General features: G+C 44.3%; 1 protein-coding gene across 1 annotated transcript in view; it reads right to left on the reverse strand.

Moving 5' to 3' along the window:
• Nucleotides 1-22702, reverse strand: part of LOC126240514 (5-phosphohydroxy-L-lysine phospho-lyase-like) — a 151522-nt gene that overhangs the window by 67115 nt on the left and 61705 nt on the right. Inside the window, exon 2 of the mRNA XM_049947930.1 lies at nucleotides 8457-8575. Coding sequence (XP_049803887.1) covers nucleotides 8457-8575 — 119 coding nt within the window. The remainder of the gene's footprint in view (nucleotides 1-8456; nucleotides 8576-22702) is intronic.

Here is a 22702-nt window from a genome sequence, read left to right on the forward strand (position 1 = left end):
CGTAGCAGCAGCGCGGTTCCGGACTGAAGCGCCTAGAACCGGTCGGCCACAGCGGCCGGCCTTCTCTGAACATTTTTGGTCTAAGTTCATCCTGTAATACATCTGCTAACTTTTTCTTTCATTCAGCGTTCAGTATCCGTCATATAACTCCTCTATGTATTCCTTCCTTCCGTTAAATCATCATTGTCTACGATACTCTCTCCAATTTCTTTCCGATTGTGGCCCCTTCTGTTTTTCTGCAAACTGTGCCTTAACTAGTTGTTAGGCTTTTTTTACATTCCGCCTCTTTCTAATTTCTTCAATTTTAGTGCACTGTTCCTTCAACCAAGGTTCTTGAGCTTTCTTTGATTATCTGCTTACTAACTTTTTCTTTGTCTGATAGTTTTCTTCTCATTCTCCATTCCTAGAATTTTTGAATTCCCTTCTTTCCTCAATGAGCATAGTTACTGAATTATTTATAGATAGTTTCTTGGTGATGATGGCGTTATGAATCAGCTGTTGCTTTGCAGTATCTGGAATGACGTTTATCTGGTTGATCCAGTTGTCATTTGTTGTGCTAGCTGCCTTTTGATTGAAGCTTTGTTGTGCTTAATTTTGAAATACTAACCTGGAGTTCTCGTTCTTTAGTTTTGTTACCTCAAAGCGTATTTTAGACCTTTTTGTTTCATCTTGTCTTTCATGCAGACACGGTGGTGCTCACTGGAAACAACTGCACCAGGTTATGTTCTACACCCCATGGAGTGCCCTAAACTGAAAACAAACTGATAGCGTGCTGCAGATGTTTCATCATACCACTTACGTTCAACGTGCGGTGTCAAAAGATAGCTCAGCCGATTAACGTTTATTATCGACAGAGCGATGACTTTCTGTGCGGGCTGTGCTGCGAACGACAAACGAACCGCGTGAACAAACTTTCTCGGCGTTGCCAATCACCCTAGATAACCCTATGAAAACTTTAAACTAAATTTATGCCCATGCAAACATTAAAGGCCTTATGTCGATTCAAGGTCAAGGCCTTTTCCCCTTTTTGACAAGTAGAAATCTTTCCATATGAAGGAAATCAGCAGCACCTGATAACACTATAATATACAGGGCTCAGACAATATCCGTGGTACCCAATAAAACACTTGGAGTATATACTGAGAAAAAGTAGATACAAACCGCACCAAATCAGACATGCATTCACCAGTAAACAAGAGCCCAAACCTACTTAGCCAACAGAAAAAGGGGAAAATAGCGAAATGGCATTCCTTCCTTTCTGTGAAACAGTTTACAGCAAAAGAGTATGCATGCTAGATTAGTACGCCATAAGCTTAGAGTTCCATTCACCGAGTAAAATTAAAGAAATGCTGCGTTCAGCAAAAGTCTGCCTTGGTTTGAACGTACATGCCTCTTACAAGCTGCCACGTTCAGTTTGCGAATATTAGATTGGGCAGGCAAGCCGTGTCTTGTCCGAGCCCTGTCAACAACATAAACATCATATCAAGTTCGGACAATTAGAAAAGTCAAGGGTAGCGAAACGCAGATTTACGCGAGAAGATGGGCTTCGTCTTGTTGAAGTCTGAAGCGGTAAAAGTTCGGTTGTGTGCTAGTAAATTAAACAGATGTACACTGATCAAAGCCGGAACATTATGACCAGCTGCTTACCTAGTAGCCGGTATGTGCACCTTTGGCACAGGTAATTGCGGCGACGCGTCGTGGCCTATCTTGGTTGATCTCTGGAGAGAGAGCAGGCACCACGTCTGTTCGCACAAGTCCCACAATTCCCGTAAATTCCAGGGAGGGCAGCTATGAGCTCTGACGCCATGTTCAACCACATCCCAGACGAGTTCGATCGGGTTCAGATCTGGCGGATTGGAGGGCCAGCACTTCAATTGGAACTCGGCACTGTGTTCCTCAAACCACTCCATCACAACCTGGCCTTCCGACATGGTGCATTATCTTGTTGAAAAATGTCACTGCCGTTGGGAAATATGTTCGTCATGAAGGGGTGTATGTGGTCTGCAATCAACGTACGATACTCCTTGGCCGTCATGGTGCCTTGCACGAGCTCCACAGGACACATGGATGCCCACGCGAGTAGTCCCCAGGGCATAATGGAGCCGCTGCCAGCTTATCTGCGTTCCTTAGTACAGGTGTCGAGGAAGTGTTCCCCTGGAAGAAGACGGGTTGGCGCCCTCCTATCGACATGATGAAGAAGGTGTCGGGGTTCATTAGACCCTGCAATGTTCTGCCACTGTGCCACCGTTCAGTGCCGATGGTCATCTACATCTACATATATACTCCGCTAGCCGCCAGGCGGTGTGTGGCGGAGGGCACAATTGGCGCCAAAGTCATATTTCCCCCTCTCTGTTCCACTCGCGGATCGCGCGAGGGAAAAACGACTGTCTGAACGTCTCAGTACGAGCTCTTATTTCCCTTATCTTTGAATCATTATCATTACGCGATTTGAAAGTTGGTGGTAATAATATATGCACTACATCCTCTGTGAAGATTGGATTTCGGAATTTAGAGAGCAACCCCTTCTGTTTAGCGCGTCTTCTATCTGCAAGTGTGTCCCACTTCAAACTTTCTATGAGATTTGTAACGCTCTCGCGGTGGCTAAATGTACCAGTCACGAATCTTGCCGCTCTTCTTTGGACCTTCTCAATCTCTTGAATCAGATACAACTGCTAAGGGTCCCATACAGACGAACAATAAGGACGAACTAACGTATTGTAAGCCATTTCCTTTGTTGAAGGACTGCATCGCTTCAGGATTCTACCAACAAACCGCAATCTAGAGTTCGCCTTACCCGTTACTTGTGTAATCTGATCATTCCATTTGAGATCATTTCGAATAGTCACACCCAGATACTTGACTGATGTTACCGCTTCCAAAGACTGATCATTTATTTTGTATTCATACATTAATGGGGATTTTCGCCTTGTTATACGCAGTAGATTACACTTACTAATATTGAGAGATAACTGCCAGTCATTACACTACGCATTTATTTTCTGCAAATCCGCATAGATTTCTTCACAACTTTCGTGTGATACTACTTTCCTGTAGAATACAGCATCATCGGCAAACAGTCTAAGGCCTCTGTCAATACCATCAACCACATCGTTTATGTAAATAGTAAAAAGCAGAGGACGTATTACGGTGCCCTGAGGCACACCTGAAGTTACTCTTGTTTCTGTTGAAGTTACCCCGTTCAGGACGACATACTGTTCCCTGTCTGTTAGAAAATTTTCTATCCAACCGCATATGTCATCGGATAGACCGTAAGCGCGCACTTTTTGTAGCAAGCGACAGTGCGGAACTGAGTCGAATGCCTTTCGAAAGTCGAGAAATATGGCATCAACGTGGGAGCCGGTATCTAGAGCCTGTTGTATATCATGCACAAAGAGGGCCAGCTGTGTCTCGCATGACCGCTGTTTCCTAAAACCGTGCTGGTTTCTCCAGATGAGCTTCTCAGAGTCTAGAAAGGTCATTATGTCGAACACAAAATATGTTCCATGATTCTACAACAAATCGATGTCAGTGAAATTGGCCGGTAATTATTTGCATCCGATTTTCTACCCTTTTTATAGATTGCTTTGACCTGGGCCTTCTTCCAGTCCCGTGGAACTTCCCGCCGTTCCAATCACCTCTCATAGATGACGCATAAGAATGGTGCTATATTTGTAGCATAGTCAACATAAAATCTTATGGGGATAGCGTCTGGCCCAGATGTCTTTCTGGCGTCTAAGGATCTTAACTGTTTTGCAATCCCAGATACACTAAACACTATGTCAGCCAGTCTTTCGTTTGTTCGATAATTGAAAGGGGGAATGGTGCTGCAGTCCTCTATCGTAAACGAGCTTTTGAAAGCTATGTTTAGAATTTCGGCTCATTTCAGTCGTAGTAGCCGATGTCGTGATGTTAACATTGGCACATGCATGGGTCGTCGACTGCGGAGGCCCATCTTAGGACTGTTCGGTGCACTGTGTGTTAGACACACTCCTATTCTGCCCAGCATTGAAGTCTGATGTTAGCTCCGCCACAGTTCGCTGCTTGTCCGGTTTTACCGGTCTTCCCAGCTTACGACGTCCGACATCTGTTATGAGGGATGGTTGCCCAACCCCACGACGTCTGGACTTGGCTGCACCTTGATCTCGCCACAGCACTCCTCAACACCCGACAAGTCGTACAGTCTCCAAAATGCTCGTGCCGAGCCTCCGGGCCATCACAATCTGCCCTCGGTCAAACTCCCCATCCTATACACTGGCAGGAGGCCTGCTGATAATACACACACCGTGCTCGTGTCTGACTAGCAGTCATTCCTCGCCTGGTGATGCCACTATCGCCTGTACGGGTTTAAATCGATAGTAGATCGGTGGTCGTAATGTTCTGGCTGATCAGTGTACAGCGGCCATAATCTTGGAAGAGAAGGGTTGGGAGCTGAGAACGGACCGTTCACAGAGAACCAAAATTAAAACCTTGATTTCGGAGGGAACGTGTGGTGCAGGAGGCGATCTCCGTTCTCTTTCTGGCCTGTAATTCCGGCCGTGATATGGAGAAGGGGAAGAGACAGCTGTAATCTCTCGTTTAGATGTTGCTTTCCGTACCCAGCCGTTCTAGATAAATACACGTGCCAATAGAAGAGTGCTGAACTGATGGAGCAAAGTCCAAAGGCAGTACAGCAGTACAGAGCCGGTACCAAATTGTGCCGTAGCCCACCCAGTATTTTTTGGACAACCAATCAGGTGGTGGGGGGAGAAGTCACTTGATTGTTGGGGGGTTGTTTTGTGGGAGGAGACCAGACAGCGAGGTCATCGGTCTCATCGGATTAGGGGAGGATGGGGAAGGAAGTCGGCCGTACCCCTTCAAAGGAACCATGCCGGCATTTGCCAGGAGCGATTTAGGGAAATCACGGGAAACCTAAATCAGGATGGCCGGACGCAGGATTGGACCGTCGTCCACTTGATTGCCCCTTGAACCCAACTCTCTTGTATTTAGCATCTATTAAGCGTCTCCTAAGGTGCTGACGGTCTTAGACCAAATGCCTCTCTCTGTCTTGTAATTTGACTGCGTCTGTCTATTCTCCCGATTTCGCCCTGTAATATTACGTTATTTTCGAACAGCTTTTAACCGTTGCCACCCATCCGGGATCCATGAGACTGGCGCTATAACTCTGCCCTTCCTGGAGGGTCATGTTGTAAACCAACACTGCAATAAACGTAGAAATTATTTGGACTGTGCTTATATGTTTCAGTCGCTTCCGACAGCCATCTCTCCCATCGTGTCCACATCCGACACTACGTCCTGTACATCTCTGCACGGTCCATGTCCTGCATTTGAGCATGCTATTTCCTGCCTGGGCGAAGTCACTCCACCAATAGGAAACCAGACCTCCACTTTATGAGAGACACATACACAGGTCCCGGTAGTCAGTCAGGCCCTGAAGAAGGGGGTGATAGTCTTCGAAAGCTTGAATTACAATTGAGACATGGCACGGCTTACGCAACTAGCGAACTGTGTACATAGAATCCACGTTGTACTGTGTAAGTCAGATATTTATCTACAACCTTTGTCACTGATACGTTAGCGACGATCCACGAACCGGTACCCAAAACTATTTGCAAGTTGCGTATCTAACGGCTTCCAGAGGCAACAAAAATTTTACTCTCAATATTTCGCGTAGTTATTGGCCGAATTTAAAAATTTAAAATCCTGTCATAATCTACTCATTAAGAGGTATTCTCTTATTTAAAAATTTAACACAATGATACAAGTACTACAGTTAGAAACTGTTTGTTTGTCCTGAAGCAGCGTAAATACCCCAGTGCAAATACCCAGAGTTCGTTAATTATGTATTCGGGAATAAGAGCAGTTAGCGACTTGCAACAAACTCTACACATAATTTCAAACCCTGTGAAATTTTCTCCCGTTGATGACGAAAGAAAAAAAAATGTTTGCTTCATTTTCGGTATTCCTGCAGTAAAACTTAAGCAGCAGACATGACTTTTAATTTATTATTTCTTTACTACCGACTCTGTTCGCAGGAGTGTCTACAGACATTATCTGCATATGCCAGTAAATGTATCTGCAAAATTATACGAGGGTTTCCCAGAAAGTGACCCATCGCATTTTTTTTCTCAACCGAAAAAATGGTACGAATGCGAAACGTTACGTATGTATTACTTGAAGTCTCCTGGGTGAGCGCGCCAAGTTTCCGCCACTTCCGACAGATAGCGTAGCTGCAGGACAGTTTCAAAATGGCGTCTGTAGGTGATGTACGTTACAAGCAACGTGCCGTCATTGAACTTCTCACTGCAGAGAAAGAAACTGTAGGGAATATTCACAAACGCTTGTGCAAAGTCTATGGAGAATCTGCTGTCGACAGAAGTACGGTTAGTCGCTGAGCAAGGAGGGTGAGGTCATCAGAAGGCGGTTAGGTGGAGCTCCCATGATTTGCAGCGGCTGGGGAGACCATCCACGTCTGTCACACCTGACGTGTTGCAGCGAGCTGATGTTGTCATTCGCCATTAAAGGATGCCATTCGTGGAAGAAAAAAATGGTTCAAATGGCTCTGAGCACTATGGGACTCAACTGCTGTGGTCATAAGTCCCCTAGCACTTAGAACTACTTAAACCTAACTAACCTAAGGACATCACACACATCCATGCCCGAGGCAGGATTCGAACCTGCGACCGTAGCGGTCGTGCGTTCGTGGAAGGGATTTTGAGGACGATGAGGAGGTGATTCATGCAGTGAAGCACCGGCTCCGCCACCAGGACAAGGATTGGTACCTTCAGGGCATGCACGGCCTTGTTTCGCACTGGAGGAAGGCCCCAGAACGGGATGGATATTATGTAGTAAAATAGGGTGTGTAGATAAAACACCATTCTTTCGAGTGTGTAATTCTCATTATGTTCAATAAAGAATTGATGAAGAAAAAAAATGCGGTGCATTACTTTCCGGGCAAACCTCATATGATTGTACGACACATACATCAGGAGATACGTCGTCGTAGGCATCTAGAGGCGTGAAAAACTTGCTTCTGCTTAAAATGAAGCGCAAATTACCCAGACTATATTCATCCATCTTAACATAATGAGAGCACTTAGCGACATCCAACAAACTTGAGCATTACCTCAAATATTTCCTAATAATTTTTTTCGCTAGCATGCTTAACGTTAAAGGTGTAACATATTAAATGATTTGTAAAGTAATCAGATGTTTTAAGCTGCGAGTTCGATTCTTTAAAGAATCGACCGTTTACTGGGAAGTACCAGGTGATCAAAAAGTCAGTATAAATTTGAAAACTTAATAAACTCCGGAATAATGTACATAGAGAGGTAAAAATTGACACACGTGCTTGGAATGACATGGGGTTTTATTAGAACCAGGCGCTCCACCCCATATTGCTAGATGCGTGAAAGATCTCTTGCGCGCCTCGTTTGGTGATGATCATGTGCTCAGCCGCCACTTTCGTCATGCTTGACCTCCAAGGTCCCCAGACCTCAGTTCGTGCGATTATTGGCTTTGGGATTACCTGAAGTCGCAAGTGTATCGTGATCGACCGACATCTCTAGGGATGCTGAAAGACAACATCCGACGCCAATGCCTCACCATAACTCTGGACGTGCTTTACAGTGCTGTTCACAGCATTATTCCTCGACTACAGCTATTGTTGAGGAATGATGGTGGACATATTGAGCATTTCCTGTAAAGAAGATTATCTCAAGATTTTAAACATGGCTGCAGCAGCAACTGTTAAAATTCTTCACAATAAAGGATGACAGCCAAAAACAGTTGCAGGATAGAATTTTTTATTAAAATTCTTGACCAAGGTTTCGGTACATATAAATATACCTTCATCAGAAGTAAAACTTCTAAAATTACATCATGCAATGGAGAATAATAAAACAATTATGCCAAAGGCGTCGTCAGTAATTAAACAGACGACGCCTTTGGCATAATTGTTTTATTATTCTCCATTGCATGATGTAATTTTAGAAGTTTTACTTCTGATGAAGGTATATTTATATGTACCGAAACCTTGGTCAAGAATTTTAATAAAAAATTCTATCCTGCAACTGTTTTTGGCTGTCATCCTTTATTGTGGAAAGAAGATTATCTTTGCTTTGTCTTACTTTGTTATGCTAATTATTGCTATTCTGATCAGATGAAGAGCCATCTGTCGGACATTTTTTGAACTTTTGTATTTTTTTGGTTCTAATAAAACCCCATGTCGTTCCAAGCATGTGTCTCAAATTGTACCTCTCTATCTACATTATTCCGTGGTTTATTAAGTTTTCAAATTTATACTGAGTTTTTGATCACCGGGTATATAGTGTACCTTACGGTAAATAATAAATACCCAGAGTCACTGAAGCAATAACAGCGAGGAGGAAGATAGGAAGTAGCAGTAAAGAAGAGAAGGAGAAAGAGAGAGAGAGAACAGGCAGCTGGCGTGGACTCACCGTGGGCCACGTTGTTGATGCAGTCGAGGTACTGGCCGCCCTTCTCGTCGTACATGTACTGACCCTCGGCGCGCACGATCTTGAGGGGGTCCGCCCGGTAGAACAGCTTGCACGACTGCCTGCAACACGAAGCGCGGGAGGTTAAGAGCTGCTCAGACAGAGGGCGCGGACGTGTAGCAGGCGCCTGGGACTGCAGCGGCGTCGGCAACCGGTGGCTCGAGCGAGGCAGGCCCACACCGGGGTGAACGCTATATTGGCGAAGAGGCAACAAGCCACGTAGTTCCATTCCAGACCACTAGAGGCGCTAGGTGTCAAACGAAGCTGGAATTGACCAATGAGAGCTGTCTAAACTCCAATGGTGGTTGTTTTGAAATATTCTATCGTCGTGCTCTGCACTGAAGTCTGTGGTCCTCGGTTACAGTCGTCTTTGTATTTGTTTCATATTTACATATTACTCATCTTCATTATAAACAGATTTTTTACTTTAAATTCATAAAGTTCACTGGGGAATTGAAGAGATTTCCCGCTGAAAAATGTCCACAATTAATTGTAAGGTAAGACATTTAATTTTTCGTTAAATAATTTTGTAGCCTATAAATGAAATGTATTCTCTTCTATCGTGAATTAAGCAGTGTGGTTTCTGTTTGTTTATTTAAAGAACTGTGATATGTCTGTAATAGTATTATTGAATGAAGACTTTTATGTTGGTTTTTTTTTCCAGAATATTCAACACAACAGATTGACGTTGAAATGCTCCTGCAAGTTCCCCAGCGGTTCATCTGGCTATTACGTGGGTTCAACGGAGGAAATTTGCAAAAAAATGGCTCTGAGCACTATGGGACTCAACTGCTGTGGTCATAAGTCCCCAAGAACTTAGAACGACTTAAACCTAACTAACCTAAGGACATCACACACATCCATGCCCGAGGCAGGATTCGAACCTGCGACCGTAGCGGTCGTGCGGTTCCAGACTGTAGCGCCTTTAACCGCTCGGCCACTCCGGCCGGCGGAAATTTGCAGCAAGCATTTCTACAGGTTTCCAAAACAACCTCAAGAGTTGCTTCTAAAGTGGAAGAGTGTTTGTAAACTGTCACCAGATGTGAACTGTGCTTCTTATTTAGTTTGTGATGATCATTTTCTCGAAGAAGATTTTATGAATAAAAGTAGGCATAGGCTAAACAGGGGTGTGTTTCCAAAACATGTGACAAGTGTTCCTTGTGAAATTGCCAAAATCGGTAGTGAATCAGGTGACACTGTTGTTAATAGTGAATAAAAAGTAAGTTTTGTTTTCATTTCACTGTTTTCATTTCACTGTTTTTATCCACCTTTCCTGCTTCTGGTACTTGATATTGATGTTTTCTTTTTTGTGTTGAAGGATTTACAGTAGTAAGATGTAGGCACCTTTTTAAGAAATTAATGGTCAGTAGTGCAAATTTGTTGGGCAGTTACTCAGAACTTATAGTCCTGAAACATAGTTGTAACAAATTTTAGAATTCTTCATTAATTAATACTGTGATAAATATTTCTTAATTGAACCTCTTTAACTGCTGCTTATTCTCTTAATAATAGGCTTTTTTCCTCCATTGATCCAGCAGCTTGTATGACGTAAAAATTATGACATTATTCAGGAGTATTTGTAGTCCAATTTAGCTGCTATAATGTTATTTTTCTTTTGCTTCAATTATTTACACTACGAGCTTGTTTCGACTCACTCTCAGTTTCAAGTGTTGCATCTAGTTCTTATGAACCATAAAATATGCTGCAGCTTTTACATGTTGATGGATAAGAATATAAGCATGTCAATTTAAAAGTCTATTTTTGATGTTTGCGCCTGACAGTCGCTGCTCCTATCATGTTTTCTTGTCTGTCAGGCGCAAACGTCAAAAATAGACTGAAAATATTACTGAACAGGTTTCTCTCTGCTGTAGTACAGTGTGGTATAGCTGTGTTTCAATTATTTTATTATGATGCCAGCCAAAATAATTACATAGCACGCCCAGAAAAATAAGGTAATAGAATTAAAAGAAAAATAAAAACCTACAACGTAAGTAAACTAGGAGGGGCGGGGGGTGCAACCTGCAGTGTTTTCATATTTTAGTTCATCTCCATACCACTTGAGGCGCTGCTGTCGGTCTGTGTTTCCCACTTTTAACATGGGAGTTGCGTTTCTGTTTTTTCTTGTTCTGTGACGCAGCCAACCTTCCTAGCAGCAAGACCTGGCTAGCTGCTCAAACACATCCCATCGAGAACGCTGCAGGAGCGCCCCGCTGTTGTGCCTGCAATGTGCGGCCGAGCATTGTCATGAAAGAGGAAACGCACGACAGTTACGTTATGTGGGCAGCATGTTATCAGGCGGAACCCTCTAGCAGGTACTTCACCCTTGGGAGAGACTCTGTTATTCTAAACATCCTTACGTGCTCACTGTGCGCTCAGAACTGAAAGTGTGATGTGACACAGTCGACGAGAATACTAGAGACACTGTACAACACAACTACACAAAGTTTTATCGGATTTTCGCTTCGTTTTTAATTTCGCAACGGATCAGAGGTTGATAAAAAAAACTTGTGCAGTCCAGGTGGTGTTGGGTTCCTAAAGTAGTGCTTGTCAGTATATGTCTTCAGATATCAATAAGTTTAATACAAGGGTTGGAAATTAAATAGTGGCAACTATTTATTCACAACCGATACAAAAGAGTTACATGTTTGCACCTGTTACTGTCCTTCAAAGTAGCCACCAGCATTGTGTAGAATCCCTTGCTAGCAATGAGTAAGGCGTATATACAGTTAGCAGAGCCTGTTCTGTTGATGGTGCGAATGGGGCAGTGTACTGCCTGTCGAATCTCCGGAACAGTTGTGAAGCGAATGCCACGAAGTGGTTCCTTCATCTTCGGAATCAAATCAAAGTCACAAGGACTTAAGTCCGGGGAGTATGGTGGATGGTACAGTACTTCCCAGTCCCATCGACCGAACAGAGCAGCCACAGCTTACGCTGTATGCGCCCGCTCATTGCCGTGCAAAGTGACGGGTGGGTTACGAAGGAAGTGTCTCCGCTTCTTTCGCTAAGCTGGTCGCAGGTGATGCTCCAAAAACGAACATTAGTACTGTGCATTGACGGTCTACTGTGGATGAACGTAACGCGTTAGGATAACAGCATCACAGACGTACACGAGAATCACCATAGATTTAGACCGCTCCATTCGCACCATCAACAGAACAGGCTCTGCTAACGGTATACTATGCCTTCCACATCGCTGGCAACGGGTTCTACACAACGCTGGTGACTACTTTGAAGGACAGTAACAGGTGCAAACATGTAACTCTTTTTTACCGGTTGTGAATAAATAGGTGCCACTATTTAAGTTCCAACCCTCGTACTTGCGATTTTTTTCTCCTCAGGACACCCATTTTGTTTGTTGTGTGTAGTAAATACACTAATCAAATGAGACACCAACTGACTTTTGATTGCTGAACATCGTTTTCCAAAAATATCATACTAGTATATACGTTTGTGGTATTAAATCCCATAAAAGTTTACATCTGGAGAACGAATGTAATTGAACAGATCCCGTAAAAGTGTGCGATCTTAGCAAACTGAGAAGGTATCAAGAGAATTGCCAAAAGAGTAACTCTGGGAGGAGCAGACATATTGGGCCTGATGCCCTCATTCCACAGCACACCCAGGACCAAGGTACGATGGCCTCTTCTAACCTCCTGACTGGACGGAGAACGTTTGCAGCCGAAATGATCCTCAGTCGTGGCAAGCAGTAGAAGTAAAAGAGAAACTTGCTTGCAAGTACGGTGGATTTACCATCAATTCCCCTCTGTTTTATCGTTGACGATGCGATTTGTGGCCAGGGGCGTTGTCTGAGGAAAGATTTCTTCTCTCTCTCTCTCTCTCTCTCTCTCTCTCTCTCTCTCTCTCTCTCTCCCTCTCGCTCGCTCGCTCTCTTTGGATTTTCGGTCCCTTTCAAAGCATATTTTTTCATCCACTTAGTTCTAAAGACGAGTTCGGGAAGTATGTTTCTACCACGAACTTTATTTTATTTGGACCATCCAGCTCGTTACATAGTGAAAACTATTAGCAGTTAGGTCTTTTAGAAGAAAATTAGTGTAGAAAGTCCTTGCAGCGACGAAGTTATTAAATACGGAACACATGCATGTATTGGACAAGGATTCAGCAGGAAATCAGCTGTGTCTTCCAAAGGAACCATTCCATCAATCGCCGTAGTGTAGGGAAAGGAGAGACAGCCTGATGTCCTCCGAAGTGAGAATCCAATGACGTATAACCACTGTAGCAGCTCGCATTTCAGAGCGATTTTTTTTTAGGACGGACGCGTACAGAGACGTGGATTCTGAATGGAACAGTGGATGGTGAACGGATAGCCGCAGTGGAAACGCAGCTGTCGTGTCTTCCTGCACAGCTGTCGTGTCTTCCTGCACCCGGGGAATGCAGCAGATAGTGGCTGTGCAGTTCCAGGTCGGATCTAAATGTGGAAAACATTGCAATATTTTAGACGAATTAATTGCGCAAGATTTAGGGTGACCGACAAAAGGAGATGGTATGCCGGAGTCAAGGTAGCCCCTGAGGGCCGGCAACCCATATTACACCACAGAGGATGGGGTTGTCTATATCCAAGGCATACCAAAAGCACCATGGTAAACACCGGCTATTTACATACAAGATAATCGAAACAGACATTCCGAGCACTACTTCCTGCAGGGGCAGCTCGAGCCACGGCCTGCAGGAAGTATCACTACGCCAAAACCTGATTGGCTGGAGACAGCTAGAACCAGCCCCTAAGTTCAGTTCACGCTGGATGCCGACCTCGCGGACTTCGACCACTGAAGATTACTTCTTCGTCTCTGAATTGGACTTTTACTAGTGTGTGTGTTACCACGAAAATTTGTGGAAAATTAGAAGTGAACTTTTGTTTGCCTCATTTAGGAGACTTTTACTGGCATCGTTTTGTTACCTTTCTTTTGTTGTTCAGTCATCAACATTGTAAATGTTGTGTCTATTTCCTACAGCATAGACACAATGAGGTAGCTAGGTGCACGCTAAACTAACGCAGACGGGCTTGAAGTTCTGGAACATGAGACTTATTAATGAATAAGAGGAAAAGTACGTAGATGCGTTTAATACTTATCTTTATTCTCTTGTTGGAATACATCTCTCTTGAATATTAGTACGCTATTAGCACTGATACAAATGGCGCCTTGCTAGGTAGTAGCTATGGACTAAGCTGAAGGCTATTCTATCTGTCTCTCGGCAAATGAGAGGAAGACTTGGTACGTCTGGTCGCAAGCTATGTCGTCCGTACAACTGGGGCGAGGTCTAGTCCGTGTCTTGTGACCTGCCATGTGGTGGCGCTAGGATTGCGATTACCCAGTGGCGACACGCGGGTCCGACATGTACTACAGGACCGCGGCCGATTTAAGTTACCACCTAGCAAGTGTGGTGTCTGGCGGTGACACCACAGTAAACGTACATAAATAAAAGATGTGTTTCTGAAAAATTGCGAATTGTACGTCACTATAGGAGATAAATGTACTGATGGTAACAATCACAGTGGCACTGTGGTCAGTAACAGTTTTGTGAAAGAAGCAAGTAGTTTTCCATTTACCGTTTTTTTGCGTCAGTTTTAGTGCAGCAGTAGGACATAGCAAGTTGTAATAATTATTGTAAAGAAATATGTGAGTTTTATGGCCAACTATATCTATCCAGATAACAGGCTATAACCGCGAAGTAAATAAAATAAATTTTTTAAAAAAATTTAGATATGTGCGTAGACGTATAGATGAAGCTAGTGGAAGGTTGCCACCGAGACAGCGATGTGAAATGATCGTATGGCATTGTTGCCCGGGAGGCCCCGTGCGGGGAAGATGGGCCGCCGTATTGCAAGTCCTTTTCAGTTGACGCCACTTCGGCGACTTGCGAGTCAATGATGATGAAATAATGATGAAGACGGTAGTAGCTGTTTATAAACATTAGGCAGAACTTAATTTGGCGCGCTTGACTCATTTCGCTGAGATCGTCCGACTCAATTGCCGCGAATGAAATGGCACATCCGCTGTTGCTGGAGGAAGGGAGTCAATGACTGGGTCGTTTATCTCAAGGAGGAAGTATTACGCAAGAGCTCGGCAACCGCGTATTGTTTTAAAATGAAACGACCTTGACTGAGAGGGCATCCCGGCGTACGACACACCCAGGGACCCTAAGTCCTCTCACCTCAAACAGCTACAGTTCTGTTCCCCTCACTTCATCTGCGGTAGGTTTCTCTGGAGCAACGACAGATTCCAAGAGACTGGAAAAAAAACGCAGGTCATTCACATTGCCTAAAAAAAAGGGCGTTGGACTGGTGCGCGTAATTATAATATATGCGTCGCTGAAGCCATTGTGCTGTGGAATTACGGAACACGTTTCAGCTCGAGTATTATGACGTTATTGGAGAGCTTCTCTGTTTAGAGGGAGAGGAAGATTAGAGCTTAACGCACTGTCGATGCCGAGGTCATTAGAGCCAGACCACAACTTTGACTGGGGAACGGCTTATAAGGAAGCTGGCAGTGTCATTTTCGAAGGAACCGTCCCAGAATTCGCTTTGAGCGATTTAGGGAAATCGTGGGAAACGTAATGGCGGATGGCTAGACAGGAATTTGAACCGCTGTCCTCCTGTGTGTGAGTCCAGTGTGTCTGAACACTGCCTCGCCCGCCTAGGATCTGCATTTTCTACGTAGGTATCTTCATGGCCGCAGCAAACGAAGATCTTGTGAGGCTTCGCTCGCTCTGTTCGGCCGCAGGTCCCCCAGATTGATGGCGAGTGTCCTGACATTTGCTCGCTACAGCTGCCCCCCCCCCCCCCCCCCTCTGTCGGGTGGTGAACAAAATAGAAGCTCAGGGAACATCGGACCAGCTTTGAGGCTGGGTTCAATTTTCTAGCAGGCAGAACTAAACACGCAAAGAACATCGTGGTTACCGCCAAGAGTTGATAAAATTTCCTAATTTAATAATCAGTTTCGGTCCAGACAATCATCAGGTTCGTATATTCCAACTGAAAGAACATATGAAGAGTATTGCAAGATTCCCACAATCACAATCCTATTAACTCATGCAAATATTAATGGAAACCACATGCACTAAAATGCCACGTACATAGAAGTGTATACAAAATCATATTAGGCGATGTAAAATAATAAAATCCGTGAATTCGCCACTGCAAATAAAAGGGCGACACACAGAATAATGTAACCAACTATGAACAAAGCATATAATAAAACACAGACATATCTCATTTGTACGGAATTACCTGTTGTCACATGGCAATATAAATTACATCGTCAATCGTAACCTTTGTCATAAAGTGCACTCATTCATGCTGCATTAACAGTCAGCACTACCGATAGGAACGAAGGCATTCTGCATACTGCAGAATCGCAGCTGATCACTATATACCAGCTGAATCCAAGCTGATCTAGAGGTTTGTATACATCGATAGTTCCAGTACGCCGCACGGGGTAGCCGCGTGGTCTACGTCGCCTTGCCACGGGGCTCCCCGCTTTACAGCCTGTTCCTCAACTTCGAGAAGTGCTAACGTTAGATACTTTTGGTGATAGCCAACAAGATTTTCTCAATCGTACTGACTCTTTCTGTTTCAGATTTTAAATTTTCGCTTCATGACTCATTATGAGGCTACAAATATAATTTTCTGTAAATATTTACTAACTTTATTTCATGACTTGTAATATACCCTGGATTTAATCATATGAGGATGAAATTTGAGATCGTTGAATCAAAAAGGTGGAATCAATATTGACACTAGTAATAAAAAAACTACTTTGCATATAAAGCTGATTATTCTTACCATTTTGGTATTAAAGTAATCTATCTTAAAAACACTAACATTCGTTTGATGTGTAATAAGCTTCGTGCACTTTTAAGATAATTTTCATTTATTGTTCCGTCTCAGTTGCACATTTTTAATTAGATTACATGTGACGATCCCTCTGGAACATCTTCAGATCTAAAACAAAGTAGAACTAAATAATTGCGTCAGCTGCCCTTCTTGCCTACTAAGAAGCACATGTAAGAGTACGGAGGCGGAACAATAAATGAGAATTATCTTAAATTTGGATGCAGTTGCTGAAATCTCTCAAGACGATTATGTCGGCTGCAGTGCTTGTGTAGAAATTTAGTTTCTGGGGCAAAAACACATTTTCAGACTCATATAGATCAGAAATGGTAATTTCAGAATTTTGCCTCCTCTTGTGAAAATTTCTGCGGGAGCCCATTCTGGGGAAGGTCGTCCATTTTGGATGACATAACATAATCTGGTATAGACATTTAAACGAAGAACTCACCGCTGGTGTATGTTTTATCAATGTAAATACTCGTAAACACCGCATGATAATCCAGTGTTTTATTTGCAGCTAATCTGAGCGTCTGAAATACTCTCGGTTTCGTAAACATTTATCTACAGGCCTGTTTCGCAATCGAGGTTAAAAATGTTAGCTGCAGTGCCGTAATCTGGAAAGCCAAAATATTTTGCACAAGTATTTTGATAATCGCTCCACTCGCGGGACACATTCGGCCATTCAGTCAGTTCTGGCGGAGAACCGGTTTTGAGCCGCGCGCAGATACGGAGCCGCTGGTATCCGGCTGTGGGCGGCCTCGCGCCGCTCGCCTTGAGATTTGCAAAAGGAAAGCAGAAAGCAGCGAAAGCCAGGAAGGGGGGGGGGGGGGGAGGGGCAGGCGCGGCGTGGTACGAGGTGCGCCGCTGCGACTTACCAGACAATCGTAACGTGAGAAAGGAAAAGGTTTTAGGGAGGGAAATACACTGACTAAGGTCCTGACCTCGAGATCTGCAGACGGCTACAGTGGATCAGTCATTGCCCATGTGGTGTCGTACTTGCGACTTTGCGTTGTCCCAGATCGTTTATAAATAGCGTATCACTGAGGAACTCCGACAGGAAGCCGCGCGGGATTAGCCGAGCGGTCTCAGGCGCTGCAGTCATGGACTGTGCAGCTGGTCTCGGCGGAGGTTCGAGTCCTCCCTCGGGCATGGGTGTGTGTGTGTTTGTCCTTAGGATAATTTGGATTAAGCAGTGTGTACGTTTAGGGACTGATGACCTTAGCAGTTAAGTCCCATACGATTTCACACACATTTGAACAAACTTTTCCGACAGGAACTTTGCATCGTAATTCAGAATAATACAGCACTGCATTATCGTACTTATCCGCCGACACCGGGCAAGTACGGGAATATGCCTAATGGCTATACGAGTACAGCTTGTAGACGCACGGTTGACGAGATATGGAAGTTTGTATGTCAAGTTAAATACCTTTCAGCCTTCTGATCTCCAAACTCGTTGTATCTGGCTACCAGATTTAGCATTTCACTGCGCCATCTTCAGACGACGTGTAGCAAAATTCGGTTCTGCTCAAAACAGGGGCCAGCAATACTGGTATTAGTAGATTTTTGCTGTAGCGATCACTTCAACCATCATCTGACGACTGTCATCAGCTGCGAACAATCGGCATATCTACATCTGCATACATACTCCGCAATCCACCATACGGTGCGTGGCGGAGGGTACCTCGTACCACAACTAGCATCTTCTCTCCCTGTTCCACTCCCAAACAGAACGAGGGAAAAATGACTCCCTATATGCCTCTGTACGAGCCCTAATCTCTCTTATCTTATCTTTGTGGTCTTTCCGCGAAATGTAAGTTGGCGGCAGTAAAATTGTACTGCAGTCAGCCTCAAATGCTGGTTCTCTAAATTTCCTCAGTAGCGATTCACGAAAAGAACGCCTCCTTTCCTCTAGAGACTCCCACCCGAGTTCCTGAAGCATTTCCGTAACACTCGCGTGATGATCAAACCTACCAGTAACAAATCTAGCAGCCCGCCTCTGGCTCTGAGCACTATGGGACTCAACTGCTGAGGTCATTAGTCCCCTAGAACTTAGAACTAGTTAAACCTAACTAACCTAAGGACATCACAAACATCCATGCCCGAGGCAGGATTCGAACCTGCGACCGTAGCGGTCTTGCGGTTCCAGACTGCCAGCCCGCCTCTGAATTACTTCTATGTCCTCCCTCAATCCGACCTGATAGGGATCCCAAACGCTCGAGCAGTACTCAAGAATAGGTCGTATTAGTGTTTTATAAGCGGTCTCCTTTACAGATGAACCACATCTTCCCAAAATTCTACCAATGCACCGAAGACGACTATTCCCCTTCCCCACAACTGCCATTACATGCTTGTCCCACTTCATATCGCTCTGCAGTGTTACGCCCAAATATTTACTCGACGTGACTGTGTCAAGCGCCACACTACTATTGGAGTATTCAAACATTACAGGATTCTTCTACCTATTCATCTGCATTAATTTATATTTATCTATATTTAGAGCTAGCTGCCATTCTTTACACCAATCACAAATCCTGTCCAAGTCATCTTGTATCCTCCTACAGTCACTCAACGACGACACCTTCCCGTACACCGCAGCATCACCAATAAACAGCCGCACATTGCTATCCACCCTATCCAAAAGATCATTTATGTAGATAGAAAACAACAGCGGACCAGCCACACTACCCTGGGGCACTCCAGATGATACGCTCACCTCTGATGAACACTCACCATGTTGGTTGAAGTGATCGCTATAGCAAAAATCTACTAATACCAGTATTGCTGCCCCTGTTTTGATCAGAACCGAAGTAGAATCTTCCTACACGTCTGTCAGGAGCCTGAAGATGGCGTAGAAAAACTCTGAAACTCACATTGATATCCTGTATCGAACAGCCGACTCCTGCAACCATCTGTAAAAAGACGCTCATATAGGGACATGAAAGTTTGGGTCGGACCATGATCCATGCACGGATAGCCCAATGGTGAGGCAACCACCAGCGATAAGCGGAAAATCCGGGTTCGAGTCCCGATCCGGTACAAAATTTCATTGTCATTGTGAATACATTTAATGTACGTGATACACAGCAGACTCTAACCTTTGATATCAGTCAGACGGATGACACAGTGCCGAAAACCTTTCAATAATCTATGAATACGGGAAGTGACTATTAGCGTATGTCCGCTATTGATGATATATGCCGCGCGGGATTAGCCGAGCGGTATGAGGCGCTGCAGTCATGGACTGTGCAGCTGGTCTCGGCGGAGGTTCGAGTCCTCCCTCGGGCATGGGTGTGTGTGTGTTTGTCCTTAGGATAATTTGGATTAAGCAGTGTGTACGTTTAGGGACTGATGACCTTAGCAGTTAAGTCCCATACGATTTCACACACATTTGAACAAACTTTTCCGACAGGAACTTTGCATCGTAATTCAGAATAATACAGCACTGCATTATCGTACTTATCCGCCGACACCGGGCAAGTACGGGAATATGCCTAATGGCTATACGAGTACAGCTTGTAGACGCACGGTTGACGAGATATGGAAGTTTGTATGTCAAGTTAAATACCTTTCAGCCTTCTGATCTCCAAACTCGTTGTATCTGGCTACCAGATTTAGCATTTCACTGCGCCATCTTCAGACGACGTGTAGCAAAATTCGGTTCTGCTCAAAACAGGGGCCAGCAATACTGGTATTAGTAGATTTTTGCTGTAGCGATCACTTCAACCATCATCTGACGACTGTCATCAGCTGCGAACAATCGGCATATCTACATCTGCATACATACTCCGCAATCCACCATACGGTGCGTGGCGGAGGGTACCTCGTACCACAACTAGCATCTTCTCTCCCTGTTCCACTCCCAAACAGAACGAGGGAAAAATGACTCCCTATATGCCTCTGTACGAGCCCTAATCTCTCTTATCTTATCTTTGTGGTCTTTCCGCGAAATGTAAGTTGGCGGCAGTAAAATTGTACTGCAGTCAGCCTCAAATGCTGGTTCTCTAAATTTCCTCAGTAGCGATTCACGAAAAGAACGCCTCCTTTCCTCTAGAGACTCCCACCCGAGTTCCTGAAGCATTTCCGTAACACTCGCGTGATGATCAAACCTACCAGTAACAAATCTAGCAGCCCGCCTCTGAATTACTTCTATGTCCTCCCTCAATCCGACCTGATAGGGATCCCAAACGCTCGAGCAGTACTCAAGAATAGGTCGTATTAGTGTTTTATAAGCGGTCTCCTTTACAGATGAACCACATCTTCCCAAAATTCTACCAATGCACCGAAGACGACTATTCCCCTTCCCCACAACTGCCATTACATGCTTGTCCCACTTCATATCGCTCTGCAGTGTTACGCCCAAATATTTACTCGACGTGACTGTGTCAAGCGCCACACTACTATTGGAGTATTCAAACATTACAGGATTCTTCTACCTATTCATCTGCATTAATTTATATTTATCTATATTTAGAGCTAGCTGCCATTCTTTACACCAATCACAAATCCTGTCCAAGTCATCTTGTATCCTCCTACAGTCACTCAACGACGACACCTTCCCGTACACCGCAGCATCACCAATAAACAGCCGCACATTGCTATCCACCCTATCCAAAAGATCATTTATGTAGATAGAAAACAACAGCGGACCAGCCACACTACCCTGGGGCACTCCAGATGATACGCTCACCTCTGATGAACACTCACCATGTTGGTTGAAGTGATCGCTATAGCAAAAATCTACTAATACCAGTATTGCTGCCCCTGTTTTGATCAGAACCGAAGTAGAATCTTCCTACACGTCTGTCAGGAGCCTGAAGATGGCGTAGAAAAACTCTGAAACTCACATTGATATCCTGTATAGAACAGCCGACTCCTGCAACCATCTGTAAAAAGACGCTCATATAGGGACATGAAAGTTTGGGTCGGACCATGATCCATGCACGGATAGCCCAATGGTGAGGCAACCACCAGCGATAAGCGGAAAATCCGGGTTCGAGTCCCGATCCGGTACAAAATTTCATTGTCATTGTGAATACATTTAATGTACGTGATACACAGCAGACTCTAACCTTTGATATCAGTCAGACGGATGACACAGTGCCGAAAACCTTTCGGTAATCTATGAATACGGGAAGTGACTATTAGCGTATGTCCGCTATTGATGATATATGCCGCGCGGGATTAGCCGAGCGGTATGAGGCGCTGCAGTCATGGTCTGTGAGGCTGGTCCCGGCGGAGGTTCGAGTCCTCCCTCGGGCATGGTTGTGTGTGTTTGTCCTTAGGATAATTTAGGTTAAGTAGTGTATAAGCTTAGGGACCTTCGCAGTTAAGTCCCATAAGATTTCAGACACATTTGAACATTTTTTATGATATATCTTGCGTGAACAGTGCGTCTAGCGTTTCACACAATCATAAAACGTATCAAAGCAAACGCGGCATTGCATTTTATGAGTACGCATCTCTGCCTTACATATGTCGCAGTACCTTGTTTTACGAATCATTGTAGGTCGGGATATGTAGCCGCAAACTGTTCCCGCCGGATTCCCTTCCACGTAGGTAATGCGGGATTCTGCATCTACATCCATACTCCGCAAGCCACCTAACGGTGTATGGCGGAGGGTACTTTGAGTACCTCTATCGGTTCTCCCTTCTATTCCAGTCTCGTATTGTTCGTGGAAAGAAAGATTGTCGGTATGCCTCTGTGTGGGCTCTAATCTCTCTGATTTTATTCTCATGGTCTCTTCGCGAGATATACGTAGGAGGGAGCAATATACTGCTTGACTCCTCGGTGAAGGTATGTTCTCGAAACTTCAACAAAAGCCCATACCGAGCGTCTCTCCTGCAGAGTCTTCCACTGGAGTTTATCTATCATCTCCGTAACGCTTTCGCGATTACTAAATGATCCTGTAACGAAGCGCGCTGCTCTCCGTTGGATTTCCTCTATCTCTTCTATCAACCCTATCTGGTACGGATCCCACACTGCTGAGCAGTATTCAAGCAGTGGGCGAACAAGAGTACTGTAACCTACTTCCTTTGTTTTCGGATTGCATTCTTCCAATGAATCTCAGTCTGGCATCTGCTTTACTGACGATCAACTTTATATGATCATTCCATTTCAAATCACTCCTGATACCTAATCCCAGATAATTCACGGAATTAACTGCTTCCAGTTGCTGACCTGCTATATTGTAGCTAAATGATATAGGATCTTTCTTTCTTTGTATTCGCAGCATATTACACTTGTCTACATTGAGATTCAATTGCCATTCCCTGCACCATGCGTCGATTCGTTGCAGATCCTCCTGCTTTTCAGTACTATTTTCCATTGTTACAAGCT

Source organism: Schistocerca nitens, chromosome 1 (genome assembly GCF_023898315.1).
Source record: "Schistocerca nitens isolate TAMUIC-IGC-003100 chromosome 1, iqSchNite1.1, whole genome shotgun sequence".
Taxonomy (NCBI): Eukaryota; Metazoa; Arthropoda; class Insecta; order Orthoptera; family Acrididae; genus Schistocerca; species Schistocerca nitens.